Source organism: Hyla sarda, chromosome 4, assembly GCF_029499605.1.
Source record: "Hyla sarda isolate aHylSar1 chromosome 4, aHylSar1.hap1, whole genome shotgun sequence".
Lineage (NCBI taxonomy): Eukaryota > Metazoa > Chordata > Amphibia > Anura > Hylidae > Hyla > Hyla sarda.
Window position 1 is genome coordinate 387,184,256 of NC_079192.1, and position 16,677 is coordinate 387,200,932.

General features: G+C 44.7%; 1 protein-coding gene across 6 annotated transcripts in view; it reads right to left on the reverse strand.

Annotated features, from left to right (window-relative positions):
- PCDH1 (protocadherin 1) overlaps positions 1 to 16,677 on the reverse strand; it is a 242,701-nt gene that overhangs the window by 201,062 nt on the left and 24,962 nt on the right. For 2 of the 6 annotated variants that reach the window (XM_056517047.1, XM_056517046.1), the window contains exon 1: positions 3,269 to 3,778. The exons of 1 other annotated variant lie outside the window; for it this stretch is intronic. In XM_056517047.1, coding sequence (XP_056373022.1) covers positions 3,269 to 3,323 — 55 coding nt within the window. In that variant the 5' untranslated portion in view covers positions 3,324 to 3,778. Of the gene's footprint in view, positions 1 to 2,340; positions 2,363 to 3,268; positions 3,779 to 16,677 lie in introns of those variants that run through there. 3 more of the 6 variants (XM_056517041.1, XM_056517042.1, XM_056517044.1) reach the window with 3 other exon arrangements.

Here is a 16,677-nt window from a genome sequence, read left to right on the forward strand (position 1 = left end):
ATCTGTTGGAATCCAGAATCAGAACCCCCCCCTCCTCCCTTTAATCCTTCCTTACACCCATGTAGCTGGAACCCAACCTCAGCATAGAAAGAGCAAAAACAGGCTTATGAATTCTTCCCGACACTGGGATCTGCTTGGTCTTAAGCACCTTAAGTGTTAAATCTGTGTGGTTCATTTAGAAGTAGAAAAAAAGAAAAAAAAGAAAAAAAAAAGAAAAAAAAAAAAAAGGTTAAGATCTGCTGAAATCAATACTTGCTGTGCTCCGCCGCAGTTCTCTCCTGCAATGTAGTCAGTACACATCTACATATACAACACAGCCAACAAAATATCATCATTAGAAGAAAATAGGGGGATAATATTCAAGCTTCATTGCCTGGCACGGCTTGGAAAAAAAAATTATAAATAAATAAAAACACACCATCCAATTTCCTAGGATGAGGCGCAGGAGATTGGGCGATAGGTGGAGAGGACTGCCAGGTCTACAGAGTCTGCAGCTGAGCCAGACATTCATTAAAACCAAGAGGAATTGTGACACCATGCCCGGAGAAGATGTATGGTATTGTGTACGTACACAAAAAGGTGTGACCTATGCCACCGACCGGCGGTGCCAGCCAACACTTCAATGCCTTTTAGCCACCGCGACTGCAGTTACTTTAATGCAACCGCTCTGGTCCAGGTAGAAAGCACACCCAGGCAATGGGGATTCTGGGGGTAGAAGCAGGATCAACGATGTTGGACTGGAAAGGGTTAAAATCTGGAAGGGGCTGCAAGAACAGGTGTTGTGTATTGCACTGATCAGCAATGCTTGGGGTTAGAGAGCAAAGCTGTACTAGCTTTAAGTTACAAAAATATAAATAAATAAACAAACCATGCACAAATAGGTGCTGAATATAGAGAGGATTGGCGACTTAGGGCAGGTCAGCAAGAATGATCAAGGAAAAAAAAAAAATTATATACACACACACATATATATATATATATACACACACACACACTGCAGTTATAAGGGGATTTGAAGTGTCTGTATCTGCAGTAAGCCCACCACTGATATAACGTCACCCAATTCTTCATTGATCCTTCACCTACAGAAAATTTAAGGATTCAGGATAAAATTGCTTTAAATCAGCACTCTAGGATAAATCTACTAGTGCTGCACTTTTTTATAGGGGAGGTGGAGGGAGGGTCACCGCTCATGGACCCTATGCTTTACTGACCCTTTAATTTGTGTTCTGTCCACATCTTCCATTACCTTTTATAGAAGGATGGCATCAGATGGGATGCCTCCTCTTAAGTGCCAAATCACAGGAGCCCTTTATGACAGCCAACCTAGCCTGGCTTATTTTTTAATGGCGTTCGCTGATTAAATAAGTATCTCGGCCAAGTTGCCGGTTGGTAGTGAAGGATTGTTTTAAATACGGATAAAATGTACAATGTTACCCAGCAGCTTGTCCATTAAATGATTAGATTAAAGAAAAAAAAAGAAAAAAAATAAAATAAAAAAGTTGCATTGCAAACAATAAATGACTCCAGTGGTTTTATATGATCTATCCACATTACAGGGTCCCCCACCCAGCTGGATCAGTGCTCACAGGACACCTGCAGGCTTCTCTCCAAAGTATCTCGTAATGAATGTGCAGTTGCACTCACCACCACAGGGAGTGCAAAGCCAGGGTAGCATTAGGCTCCATATACCGGTTCAATGTGCAATAATCCCCCCTCTGTATCCCATGCCTCTGATCCATGTCTCCAGCCCTTTACATTGAGTTCAATAAGCTGTATACTAATGCTGGGGAGCTCCCAGCTACAAAGCACTTTCTATACTGCCTGCCTATATAGCTCAATGCTCCTTTACACCAATGACTCGTGTAAGGAGTGCGACTCACAAGCATCCTCAGCTACGTCTATTCATTCCCATAGAACGTGTGCATGTCTGAACAGCAAAACCCAGGAAGCCACTGATCTCCCTGTAATCTATTTATTTATGGACAGCTATGTAGAATCAGGCACCGGTCAGCTTCCCTACGTCAGTCTCTCCAGAGTGGGTTCCCCCCAGAATCTCTGGAGCCCCCCTCCTTTCCCTACAACAGGAGGTACCAATTGCTCCTGATATAACATGTATGTGGAGCAGCAGATCCCACTATCTACATGGAGTTTGTTATCCCTACATTTGTGTGGGTTTCCTCTCATAGTCCACCTATATAGACTGATAGGGTAACTGGCCCTATATATCCAGAGACAGGCGACTGATGTGAATGAATCAAATCTCTGTACGGCGCTGCAGAATATGTTCTCCCTCCATCAATAATGGATAACCCATAATATATGATCCACATTACTTACTGGGGTGTAGTCTGCTTCTCTAGATTCCTCACGACAGGGAATCTCCATGGACTAAACCTAGCCTGGTAAACCGGGGGAGATTGGCTCTGTGCACAGCAAAGAAAGCTCTGCAGACTGGGTTTCCCCCATTACTGATCTCACCCCACAACATCACAGTTTTCTAAGTAGGAAAATCTGGGCAAGCTTCTTCCATCATGATCAAACCCCTATGCCCCCCTGACTCTCCCATAATAGCCATAGCCTCCAGCAGTAAAGGGGTTACATGTCACTATCAGTGTGTTTCTTGCACATCTTCTATAGGAAGAAGAGCATCAACTGCTTTGCACTTTGCATGTACACAGCCTGGATCCTGCCTTCCTCCATCACATCCACATCTCATTCCATTTTGAGGGGTCTATCTGCCCCCCACTATAGGATTAAACTTACATAGTCCCCTCCACCCCATCCTAAGGGGGTAACAGCCTAGAACAGCTTGGGATATGGGGGGGGGGGGGGTATTGCTACATAAGAGCTCCCCAAGACTAGAAGCTTCCCATCTATGCAGTCAGCTGTTTGTATCAGTAGTCTCTACTGAGTGGATACATTTTATCAATGGTCTGTACTGCCTGGATACATTGTATCAAACATCTTCATTCCAAATACATAAAGGGAGGATAGCATCAACTCATCTTAAGGCTCCCAGATCCTACCCCAACTCCCATCTATGCAGTCAGCTGTTTGTATCATTAGTCTCTACTGCCTGGATACATTTCATCAACGGTCTGTACTGCCTGGATACATTGTATCAAACATCTTCAGTCGAAATAAATAAACAAAAAATAAATAAAAAGGGGAAGATAGCACCAGCTCGTCTTGAGGCTCCCAGATATCCCAACTCCCATCTTCCTATGAAGTAGCAGACTCCTAAGCAGTCTTGGGGGCTCCTTACCTGCCACCCCAGCTTTCCTCCAGCCTCCTCCACCTTCTTCTTCCCGACTCTTCATCGCTGCTTCTTCCCTGGTCTCTCTTGTCACATCCAAACGGGCAAGTCCCAGAGAAATAAGCACTAGAAATCACAGCAGAACCTCCCAGCAATGAGAAGAAGAAATAAGGAGAAGAAGAAGTTGTGTCGCCGCTCCGCTCCTCTGCTCCGCGGGCGCTCGGGTTCCCCGCTCCTCGCCGGTTGTAGTTCCGCAGTTGATTGCAGGGCGCTCTTCCCCCCTTTGCTGTGAGCGGCGGCAGAGACCCGTCCCGGTGTGCGGCTGTGTGTGTATGAGATCTCAGCTTCTCTCCCTCCAGTGTCTCTCTATACTGGGGGAGGAGCTCCTGATCCTTATCACATCCAGCACTCAGCATCCAGTCCTTGTGTCTTTCCCAATGCAAAGCTGCTGCTGCTGCTGCTGCTGTGTGCTTGTTGCATGCCTCAACTCTGCAAATGGGGATGGGGAGGGGAGGCAGCTGCCCCTCCTACTCCTCCTTCTCTTCTTCTTAACTACATTAATGTGGGGGAGAAGAAAAAAAATCACTCATGGCAATTTTTTTTAGGGGTGTCACAATTTAGTGGAAAATACACAAGGATGGTTCTCACTTCCGATGAGATGGATTGCGGCAATATAAGGCGGGTGTCGCCAAACTGCGGACCTCCAGCTGTTACAAAATAATTCCCAACATGACCAGACAGCTTGTAGCAGTGTTTCTCAACCAGGGTGCCTCCAGCTGTTGCAAAACTACACCTTCCAGCATGCCCGAACAGCCAACAGCTGGAGGCACCCTGGTTGGGAAACACTGGCTTATAGCAGTGGTCTCCAAACTGCAGACCTACTGCTGTTGCAAAACTACAACTCCCAGCATGACTGGACAATCTATAGAGGTGGTCTCCAAACTGTAGACCTTCAGCTGTTGCAAAACAACTCCCAGCATGACCAGACAGCCTCTAGCAGCGTTTCCCAAACAGGGTGCCTCCAGCTGTTGCAAAACTACAACTTCCAGCATGCCGTTGGCTGCCGGGCTGTCTGGGCATGCTGGGAGTTGTAGTTTTGCAACAGCTGGATGCACCCTGGTTGGGAAACACTGGCTTATAGCGTGGTCTCCAAACTGCAGACCTACTGCTGTTGCAAAACTACAACTCCCAGCATGACCAGACAGCTTATAGCAGTGGTCTCCAAACTGCAGACTTATGGCTGTTGCAAAACTACAACTCCCAGCATGACTGGACAATCTATAGAGGTGGTCTCCAAACTGCGCACCTCCAGCTGTTATAAAACAACTCCCAGCATGACCAGACAGCTTATAGCAGTGTTTCCCAACCAGGGTGCCTCCAGCTGTTGCAAAACTACAACTTCCAGCATGCATGGACAGCCGTTGGCTGTCCGGGCATGCTGGGAGTTGTAGTTTTGCAACAGCTGGAGGCACCCTGGTTGGGAAACACTGGCTTATAGCAGTGGTCTCCAAACTGCAGACCTACTGCTGTTACAAAACTACAACTCCCAGCATGAGCAGACAGCTTATAGCAGTGGTCTCCAAACTGCAGACTTACGGCTGTTGCAAAACTACAACTCCCTGCATGACTGGACAATAAATAGAGGTGGTCTCCAAACTGCGGACCTCCAGCTGTTGCAAAACTATAACTCCTAGCATGACTGGACAGTCTCTAGCATTGATCTCCAAACTGTTCACCTCTGGCTGTTGCACAACTACTATTTCCAGCATGACCAGATAGCCTATAGCGGTGGTCTCCAAACTGCGGTCCTCTGGCTGTTGCAAAACTACAACTCCCAGCATGACCAGACAGCCTATAGTGGTGGTCTTCAAACTGCGGACCTCCAGCTGTTGCAAAACTACATCTCCCAGCATGACCAGACAGCCTATAGTGGTGGTCTTCAAACTCCGGACCTCCGGCTGTTGCAAAACTACAACTCCCAGCAAGCCCAGACAACCTATAGTGTTGGTTTCCAAACTCTGGACCTCTTGCTGTTTCCAAACTACCACTCTCAGCATGACCAGACAATCTATAATAGTGTACCCAACCAAGGTGCCTCCAGCTGTTGCAAAACTACAACTCCCAGCATGCCCGGACAGCCAAAGGCTGTCCGGGCACGCTGGGAGTTGTAGTTTTGCAACAGCTGGAGGCACCTTGGTTGGGAAACACTGACCTATAGAATTGATCACCAAACTTCAGACCTCTGGCAGTTGCAAAACTACAACTCCCAGCATGCCTGAACAGCCTTTGGATCAAATTTAAATCACATATGATAATTCACATGATGAAAGATCGATAGTGCCTATTCTAGCCAGACACATAAGATAGTTATCAGCGAACAGCTGTCCGGGCATGCTGAGAGTTGTAGTTTTGCAACAGCTGGAGGTCCGTGGTTTGGACACCACTGGGATCAAATTGGAGAAATGGGAGTCCTATATAATAGTTCACATAATAAAGAATCTATCAAGACTATTCTGGATATATACATAAGATAGCTGTCAATCAACATCTATCTAGGCATGCTGGGAGTTGCAGTTTTGCAGCAGCTGGAGGACTGCAGTTTGGAGCCCACTGGCCTATAGGGATTCAATTGGAATCACATATGATAATTCACATGAATAATTATCAGTCGTGACTATTCTGATCAGACACATAATGTAGCTGTCAGTCAACAGCTGTCTGGGCATGCTGGGAGTTGTAGTGGAGGTCTGCAATTTGGAGATGACTGGAGCCAAAGTGAAGACATGGGAGTCACATATGATAGTTCACATGATAAAGGGTTAATCGTGACCATCCTAATGTAGCTGTCAGCTGATCCGACTGACAACGACTGACTGTCCCCCAATTTCTGCATTTTGCTTTTAAAGGGTCCCTCCATTTTAACCAGCATTGGATTTGAAGACTAGATTTCCAGCAACTTTGGAGGTTCCCTTTAAGGATACGTTCACACGGGCGAATTACCTGCAGAATTTCCGCAGTGTATTTGCTGCGGAAAATCCACAGCATTTAATCTGCTACCATTGAATTCAATGAGTCCGAAGGAAAATATGGAAAAAAAACTGCTTCTATTGCGGATTTTCTGATGACCCATTGAAGTCAATGGTAGCAAAATCCGCTGCGGATTTTCCGCAGCAAATACGCTGAGGAAATTCCACAGGTAATCCGCCCATGTGAACGTACCCTAAAACTCCACAAGACTTTAGTTTTGTACAAAACCACCTGCCCAATCCTTTATTCCCCTGGGAGATAAGCGGTGCCAAAAATGCCTGGAACCAGCTTATCCTCCTCTTCACTACCATGGTTGTGTCAATGAGCAGGCATTTAGCTGATAGCTACTGGATCTATCCATTTAGTTAAAGAGAAACAGATGTCTGGCAGCAGCTCATGTCCCCTTTTTTTTAATTTAGTACATATGCATGCTCGGTTGAGCTGAGTGTGCATGTGCATGGTGGCATAAAAAGGAATAGCTGTGGATCAAACCTGCATTCAGTCAATATATTACTATTTCCCAACCAGGGTGCCTCCACTTCCATTCCACTACACAGCGTACATGACGGAATGTCAGCGGCAGAAATTCAAGTGCATTCTTTAGCCATGTTCACACGGTGGAATGTCTGCGCCGAATTCCGCAAAAGAAAAAAAAAAAGGTCCCATTGATTTAAATAGAGTTTTGCTGCACTGTGCACACGGTGGAATTTCCGCGGCAGATGTTTCTGCTATGGAAATCCAGAAAGAACAATAGGGGAAGATTTATCAAAACCTGTCCTGAGGAAAAGTTGCTGAGTTGCCCATAGCAACCAATCAGATCGCTTCTTTTGTTTCTCAGAGGCCTTTTCAAAAATGAAAGAAGCGATCTGATTGGTTGCTATGGGCAACTCAGCAACTTTTCCTCTGAACAGGTTTTGATAAATCTCCCTCCTAAACTGTCGTTGGAATCCGCTCGGGAATGCATTGCCATCTATGGAGACAGCGCATTTCCGAGCGGCCTTAGCGCCGGCATTTTGGCACCCGCTGCGGAATGTTGTTCCCCTTAACTGTATACACCTGCATCCTGTTTTTGTCGGTAGGCCGATGGATATGGTTAACGGGGCAGGAATGTAGTGTGAACCGAGCCTGAGTCGTATTTGTTGCGGTTTTTGTCGCGGTTTTGTACATTTTCTGAATCGCCGCTGCTCTTTATTCTGACTGTATATATAAAGCTGCATTCACACCAAAGTTTTTGCAATACAGTTTCCATATCAGGTTATTGATGAAAAACGGATTCCTCAAAACCCGTATACTGTTTGCAAAATGATGTCTGGTTGCATCGGTTATTTTTTTATTTAAAGTATACGTTTTTAACTTTTCATTCACACCGAAATGGAATGAAAAGTTAAAAATGTATGCTTAAAAAAAATTAAGTAAAAAAAAAACAAACTCAAAAACCGTATTGTGCAAACCGGATGGAACCGTACGCACATACGGTTCCCTATGGTTATCATTTACTCCCATGTTAAAGGAACCATATACGGTTTCAATACGGTTTTTCACCCGGACAAAAAAACGTGGTAGGCTATGGTTTCGGGTACAGGAAAAAAAACGGACAAAACCGTACAAGACGCAAAAAGTACACAACCGGATGCATTGTTTGGCATACGGTTTTCAATGGAAAGTCAATGCGTACGGTTTTCAATAGGGTTCCGTACGGTTTTCAAATTGAAAACGTATACGGGAACTGTACTGCAAAAACGTGGTGTGAATGCTGCCTAAGACTGTATTTATATTGTAGGTGTTTGTGCCCCGCGGGTGGGTTGTTGTTTGCCCATTTGCCGACACCAAGGTGTTTGCACAGTCTTGACTACAGTTGATAAGATAACAAGATGAACAAATCTCCTCCCCCGCCTGCCCGCACAGGGGGCCCCAGTATATACCAGCGGGGACACACACTCCTGTCAGCTCCCTGGGTGTGGCGCTGACTGAACACTGCTTCACTTATTCCTCCACACCTGCTCTGCAGACAGTGCCGGGCCATAACACACAGAACGAGTTCTTTTTCCTTTTATTTGTTGAGGGAGATGAGCAGAAGAAAACAAACAGGCCATTCAGACTCATTTTAGCAATAAAACTATATGATGTTGAGTTTATGTGGCCCCCTCATCCCCAAACTGGAAATTCAGGCCGTAACAATGATGTGCGGATATATTCTGGTGGAAGAACGAGTCGAGCTGTTGGGATTCCGGTAATGGGATATGGGTGGGTGATACGTTATCATACCACGGGGATACATCAAAGGAATGAGATGCAGGTGCTGCGGGAGATGAAGTAGTAGGGTTACTTGTGGTCACCAGCCATGTGTAGTCACCAGTGGAGAAACACTGTGCAAAGTCAGCTGCATCCAAGTTCCTGTTGCCAATAGGGGGCAGCACAACAAGATCCGAGCGTGCCCAACAACCTTGATGCTCAAATCGGAGGTCACTATTGTCAAACATACAATGGGTGCAAGATCTATGTACCACAGAGAAAGAAAACGGCGCCACTCGTGTATACAGGCTGTGTCTGGTATTGCAGCTCAGACCTATTACCCAGGCTGTATAGATAAGAGTGGCTCTGCTTTTGAAAAATAAGCAAACTCTTGGGGGAGACTTTTTAACACCTGTGTAGAGCAAGACTGGTGCAGTTGCCCATAGCAACCAGATTGCTTATTTCGTGTTTGAAGGGACTTAAAAAAATTTAAGAAGCAATCTATGGGCAACTGCACCAATCTTCCTCTAGGTTTAGATAAATCCGCCCTCCCCCCCCCTTATTTTTATTCATATACAACACCTTTTAAGGGTACGTTCACACAAGCGGATCCCCAGCACGTAATACGCTGCCGATCCACCGCTGAAGGATCGCTGTATTCTGCCTTTACAGGTGCCTGCTCGGAGCAGCAATATGCCGCTACAAGCAGACACACTGAAGCGATGTGCGAGTTGCTGCGCATGCGCGGTGTACTCGCACACATCACGGCCGCTCCCCCTGCTCTATGAGAGCTGCAGCGATGTGCGAGTATTGCCGCTCCGTGCAGGCACCTGTAAAGGCAGCATACAGCCGTCCTTCAGCGGCGGATCTGCAGCCTAATACGCGCTGGCCATCCGCTCGTGTGAACGTACCCTAAAGTGGTACTCCAGAGGGGGAAAAATAGTAACTGGGGGCAAAAAGTTATACAGATTTGTAAATTACTTCTATATAAAAAAATCTTAATCCTTACAGTACTTATCAGCTGCTGTATGCTCCAGAGAAAGTTGTGTTGTTCTTTCCAGTCTGACCACAGTGCTCTCTGCTGACACCTCTGTCCATGTCAGGAACTGTGCACAATCCCCATAGTAAACCTCTCCTGTTTCGAACAGTTCCTGACATGGACAGAGGTGTCAGCAGAGAGCACTGTGGTCAGACTGGAAAGAACAACACAACTTCCTCTGGAACAGCAGCTGATAAGTACTGAAAGACTTAAGTTTTCTGTAAAATCGCAGCATGCGGAGACTATGGAGTTTTTTTGTTTTGTTTTTTCAACACATTTTGACATTTTCCTCCCATTGAAGTCTACCAAAAACACTATGGATTCGGCATTGGCTTTTTTTTTAAGGTTATGTTCGCATGGTGAATAGTGATGAGCAGCTGCCATATTAGAATTTGCGATATTTCGCGAATATATTGATGAATATTCGTCCTATGTTCGCGAAATTCGCATATTCGCTATGTTCGTTCTTTTTTTTTTCCATGCGAAAATTCGTAATGAAATATGCATAGTGCGCATGCGCACTTATATCTTTCACCTAAAAGAATGGAAGGATCAGTGTCCAGTCTGAAAGTGCCGATATTTGCATAAATATGCATAAAAATTTGCATAAACAAATTGCATAAAAAGAAAAATGAATATTCGTCATTCCGACTATATATCACTATATTCAAAAAGTGCCGATATTCGGGGTAAAAATTTGCATTTCGAATATTCGCGCTCAACACTAATGGTGAATTACCGAGCGGAATCTGGTGGAAAAATTCAGCTTGGAAATTCCATTGCAGCAGAGTCTCATTGTTGCCAATAGGATTCTGCTGCATTATGCACACGGTGCAATTTTCTGCAGCAGAAACATATGAATTCTTTTTGCGAAGCCTGCGCGAAAATGCACTGCCGTCTTGCGGTCCTTGCGGCATATTCTGTTGGCGCCTGATGTCAGGGGAATTTTCCGGGTGAACATTCCGCCGTGTGAACGTAGCCTAACTCTTCTCTATGATGTATTTGCAATACCTGGCACAGCCTGTATACAGGAGTGGCGCTGTTTTCTAACAATATGTTTCAAAATATTTCATCCTTGTATAATCAAACAACACCTATTCCTCGACAGCAAGTCTGACCCTAAGATTCTACGCTCAGAAGCGAAGTTTATTAAAAATTCTCTACAACACCTTGAAAATGAAGGCGGCCTTGTTCTTCCGTGATCACAGGAAACCTATGAAAAGATGAAGTGCCTCCAGCCCTTTTGAAAAAAAAAGTGTTACATCTGTCTGGATATAGCCCTAAGCCAGTGTTTCCCAACCAGGGTGCCTCCAGCTGTGGCCAAACTACAACTTCCAGCATGCCCGGACAGCCAAAGGCTGTCCGGGCATGCTGGGAGTTGTAGTTTGGCCACAGATGGAGGCACCCAGATTGGGAAACACAGTCCTAAGCACAGGGAGAGGAAGTTTGGGAATGGCTCAGCCCCTGCTCCCTGGAGATCCCAGATGGCAGCAGGACATGTAGCCCCACATCCTATGTCCTCTGTATTGATTTATATATAACCTGGTTAGAGGCCCATAAATCTGTTGTGTTCTCCTCCAGATGGAATGATTGCAAATGATGGCGTCGATGTATGACGGGGCCCTGTCTGTGTCTTTGGGGTACTTGCAGGTAAGGGTGCATTCACACCCCGTTTTTGCAATACAGTTCCCGTATCAGGTTTTTGATGAAAAACTGATTCCTCAAAACCTGACTAAACTGTATCAAAACGTGTGTACAAATTTCAACCCGTATACAGTTTGAAAAATGATGTGTGATTGCATCTATTCTTTAAAGGGGTACTACCGTGGAAACATTTTTTGTTTTTTTTAATCAACTGGTGCCGGAAAGTTTAACAGATTTGTAAATTATTTCTATAAAAAAATCTTAATCCTTCCAGTACTTTTTAGGGCCTGTATACTACAGAGAAAATTTTTATCTTTTTGGATTTCTCTTATGTCACGACCACAGTGCTCTCTGCTGACCTCTGCTGTTCTTTTTAGGAACTGCCCAAAGCAGGAGAAAATCCCCATAGCAAACATATGCTGCTCTGAACAGTTCCTAAAATGGACGGCAGAGGTCAGCAGAGAGCACTGTGGTCATGACATAAGAGAAATCCAAAAAGATAAACATTTCCTCTCTAGTATACAGCCCCTAAAAAGTACTAGAAGGATTAAGATTTTTTAATAGAAGTAATTTACAAATCTGTTTCACTTTCTGGCACCAGTTGAATAAAAAAAAAAAAAAAAAAAAAAGTTTTCCACGGTAGTACCCCTTTAAGAAAAAAACATATAATTTTTTACTTTTCACTCCATTGTAAATAAAGTTTCACTTGTTTTATTGAAATTCTAATTAAAAAAACCGTCAAAGTCAAAAACCGTAGGGTGCAAACCAGATGGAACCGTACGCACCTACGGTTCTATACGGTTCCTATTGACTCCCATGTAAAAAAAAAATAAACGTATACGGTTTAATAAGGTTTTTCACCCAGACCAAAAACCGTGGTAGGCTACGTTTTTGGGTACGTGAAAAAAAAATGGACAAAACCGTACAAGACGCAAAAAGGATGTACGTTTGGCATACAGTTTTCAATATTCACATTAAGGGTGCATTCCCACCTGGCGTATACGCAGCGTATTTCACGCTGCGCAAAATTTACGGCAGCAGCAGGAAATACGCTGCATATTCCTTGCACACTATACACTCAGGGCTTTCTGGTGGCAGCCCTATGTGTGTAGTGAGTTTTGGAGGCGGGGCCATGTGACGGCGTGACAGTGACTCCGCCTCCAAAACTCACTGCACACATAGGGCTGCCCCCTGAAAGCCCTGTGGGGGAGATTTATCAAAACCTGTCTAGAGGAAAAGTTGCCCAGTTGTCCATAGCAACCAATCAGATCACTTCTTTCATTTTTAACAAGGCCTCTGCAAAATGAAAGAAGTGATCTGATTGGTTGCTATGGGCAACTGGGCAACTTTTCCTCTAGACAGGTGTTGATAAATCTCCCCCACAGGGCTTTCGGGCGGCAGCCCTATGTGTGCAGTGAGTTTTGGAGGCGGGGTCACAGTCACGCCGGCACATGGCCCTGCCTCCAAAACTCACTACACTCATAGGGCTGCCGCCAGAAAACCCTGTGTGTATAGTGAGCTAGGAATACGCAGCGTATTTCCTGCTGCTGACGTAAATTTTGCGCAGCATGAAATAAGCTGTGTATATGCCAAGTGGGAACGCACCCTAAAAACCTATACGGGAACTGTATTGCAAAAACGCGGTGTGAATGCACCCGAACAACAACCGGCACAAACATCAACCATTTCTTCAGGGCAGTTCTTCATCTCCTTCTTCACCAGCGGAGGAGATTGACAGGCGAGATGTTTTTTTTTTTTTTTCTCTTCTTCTTTCAGCCGCCTTCATTAAAAAGGAGTGAACGGATGTAAAAATAAACAATTTGGCTTCCAAATTTAGACTTGTCTTTTTCGCGCTCGCCATCAAAATCCAATGAGTGACACAAGAAGAACCGCCTGTCCCTTTTGTGTAAAATAAAAGGCTATTTTCATAAAATGAGCTCATTAATTAAATATTTCATACCGGTCGGGCAGGGCAAACGCGAGGCACGTGCCACTTGTCATCACCCAAGCTAATGGCTCGTGAGACCTTTTTGACTAGGAGTTTGCACCCCCTGGTCTTCTAAGGCTAGGTTCACACTGTGGAATTTCATACCCCATAGATGGCAATGCATTTCTGAGCAGATCTCCCAAAATATCCACCCAGAAATGCATTGCAGTCTATGGGGGCAGCAATGCAGTCTGCTCGGTCCTAGCGCTGCCGGACCGCATGTTGGGAGTTGTAGTTTTGCAACAACTGGAGGCTTCCTGGTTGGAAACACTGACCCAGCACACTGCAGCCTGCACTGTGTTAGAGTTGAGCGAACTTACAGTAAATTCGATTCGTCACGAACTTCTCGGCTCGGCAGTTGATGACTTTTCCTGCATAAATTAGTTCAGCTTTCCGGTGCTCCGGTGGGCTGGAAAAGGTGGATACAGTCCTAGGAGACTCTTTCCTAGGAATGTATCCACCTTTTCCAGCCCACCGGAGCACCTGAAGGCTGATCTAATTGACGCAGGAAAAGTCATCAACTGCCGAGCCGAGAAGTTTGTGACAAATCGAATTTACTGTAAGTTCGCTCATCTCTACACTGTGTGTATGCAGTATAAAGACTCCTCCCGCCCAAACAGCAAATTTTGGGGAAAAATAAGGATCGGGCAGTTCAAATCTTTTGTTTTTGGGATGATGTTTACTAAAGCACATGCACACTCAGCCAAGGTGAACGTGCATGTGTACGGAGCCGGCGATCAAGCGAAGTAGCCTTCAGCTGGATGAGTATTTAACCAACATCCTATGTGTATGGACAGCTTAAAGAGAACCTTTTCAATTTCATGCTGCCCCAAGCACTTCATTGGGTGGTCTCCACTGGTTTCTTCACCTCCCCACTAGCTTTTATTAGTAAATCTTTCCCTGATTAGGTGTAGGGAGAGATCTAACAGTAAAGGATGGAAGGGGTAAGGAGAAGTCAATGAGCTTAAGTGACTCATGGTTCGGGCAGCATGAAAGTGATGACAGGTTCCTTTTAAAGTGTACATTTCTACAAACGTAGCTGAATTTATGTCCTGGGCCAGGTCATTAGGAGTATTTGTTTCTTGGCATGAAGGGAGTTGTAGTTTCACAACAGCTGGAGGGACCCTTGATCGGGAAACACTGACTTATAATGTAATTTCGTATACAGCATTCTCTAGATTCCCAAGGTGTGCAGAAGAAGGGGAAACATGCATGCAGCCAAGCGCTTCTGCCCCTTCGTTGTAGTGATCGGTGGGGTTCTCAGCACCAGGACCCCCCACCAATACAGACTGCTGATATTTCACTATGATGTGTCAGAATTTAGTTGAAGTGATAGGTACTCCTCTAATCTGGGGATATGGGAGAAGCACATTAGTCTCAAAAACAGATCACAGAAGGTTCTCTGGGGTCCTGTCAAAAGGGCAGGGGCTCAAGCCCCCCATTTCTAGTCAACCTGTGCACGTCCCTGACTAGAAAGATGAGGGGAAACCTATTGACTGTGACCACCTCATCTTCCTAGTCAGGGACGTGCACAGGTTGACTAGAAAGGTGGGGGGCTTCAGCCCCTGCCCTTTTGACGTTCATCCTATAAGTGACCTGGGCAGGCTGGCATCATTATGTGGGCATTTGTATAAAAAATTATAAGAAGTGGCTTTTTTGTATTGTTTTATGGACAGGCTTGCATCACTATATGGGCATTTATATAAATAATTCTAAGAAGTGGCCTTTTTATGGGTAGGCTGGCATCATTCTGTGGGCATTTATAAAAAATAATTATAAGAAGTGGCCTTTTTTTCTTATGGACAGGCTGGCATCAATACGTGGGCATTTATATAAATAATTATAAGAAGTGGCTTTTTTATGGGTAGGCTGGTATCATTATTTGGGCATTCATATAAATAATTATAAAAAGTGGCTTTTTTATGGGTAGGCTGGCATCATTCTGTGGGCATTTATATAAATAATTACAATAAGTGCCTTTTTTATGGACAGGCTGGAATCATTATATGGGCATTTATATAAACAATTATAAGAAGTGGCTTTTTTTCTCATGGGCAGGCTGGCATCGTTATGTGGGCATTTATATAAATAATTATAAGAAGTGGCTTTTTTTCTTATGGGCAGGCTGGCATCATTATATGGGCATATTTATAAATAATTATAAAAAGTGGCTTTTTTATGGTCAGACTGGCATCATTCTGTGGGCATTTACATAAATGATTATAAGAAGTGGCTTTTTTTATGGGCAGGCTGGCATCATTATATGGGCATTTATATAAATAATTATAAGAAGTTTTTTTTTTTATTTCAGCCCCTGCCCCCCAAAATGTCTGTGCACGTCCCTGTTCTTAGTACCATTCAATGTTTTTGTTGAAATCTTTTCAGGAAATCACCGCTGAACCACAACATCTGAAGCCAGGATTGAATACATGTGACCCTACTAATCTTGAGTTTCTATAGACCCCCAGAGGGAAGAAGAGAAGCTTCCGCACATAATCTGACCTATAGTCTTCTATGAAGCCAGAGGCAATAAAAAAAAAAACAGTAAACCTGCTGTCTGAGGATTTCAATGACTTAAATTAAGATCTCCTACCCGCTCGATATTCTGTTACAACATTTCTACATTCATGCAGAATGGGAGCGGTTTCTTAATGGCTGTGGGCTAGGATCTTCTAATGGCAGATATTGTGCATTACCCATTCTCTGCCAGATAAGACTGATGTGTGGTGCGGATGCAATTCAATCTGGAGATGAGAGCGTTAATTCTCTCTCTCCAGTTCGGCAGAGAGAGAGGAGGCTCTGGGATCTCATCTGCCAATGATTATACTGCAGCCAGAAGCATAGGAGAAGGGACCACATAGGGGGTTAAAACAACAGCCACTTGGCCGAATGGAAGCGAGCCTTTGCGGCCATCAAGTCCTTATGAAAAATTAGCTCCGATAATGGCATCGGTGATGAACGTAGCCGTTTCTCTTTCCTAAATGGTCTGTAATGCAATTTTTCTTTCATAATCCGGCATGCTTAACCCTTTGAAACAGAAGAAAATGGATTTCACCTATGTGTTTATGAGGGGGGCGAGAGGAGTCCTTATGCGGCATACACACACACACACACACACCATAAAGGAGGCCCATTAGGATCCATTCCCTATTTACAGTGCTGGGTCAGTGTTTCCTAATCAGAAAGCCTTCAGCTGTTGCAAAACTACAACGCCAAACATGCACGGACAGCCAAAGCCAAACAATATGGCCTAAGATACATTGTGGGAGCTTATAGTATAGTTTAAAGGGTACTCTGCCCCTAGACATCTTATTCCCTATCCAAAGAGTAGGGGATAAGATGTCTGATCTCAAGGATCCCGTTGCTGGGGCTCGGTTGCGGCACCCCAGACATCCGGTGCACGGAGCAAACTTTGCTCCATGCCGGATGACTGGCGATGCTGGGCGGAAGCTCGTGACATCACAGTCACACCCCCTCGTGACATTACGG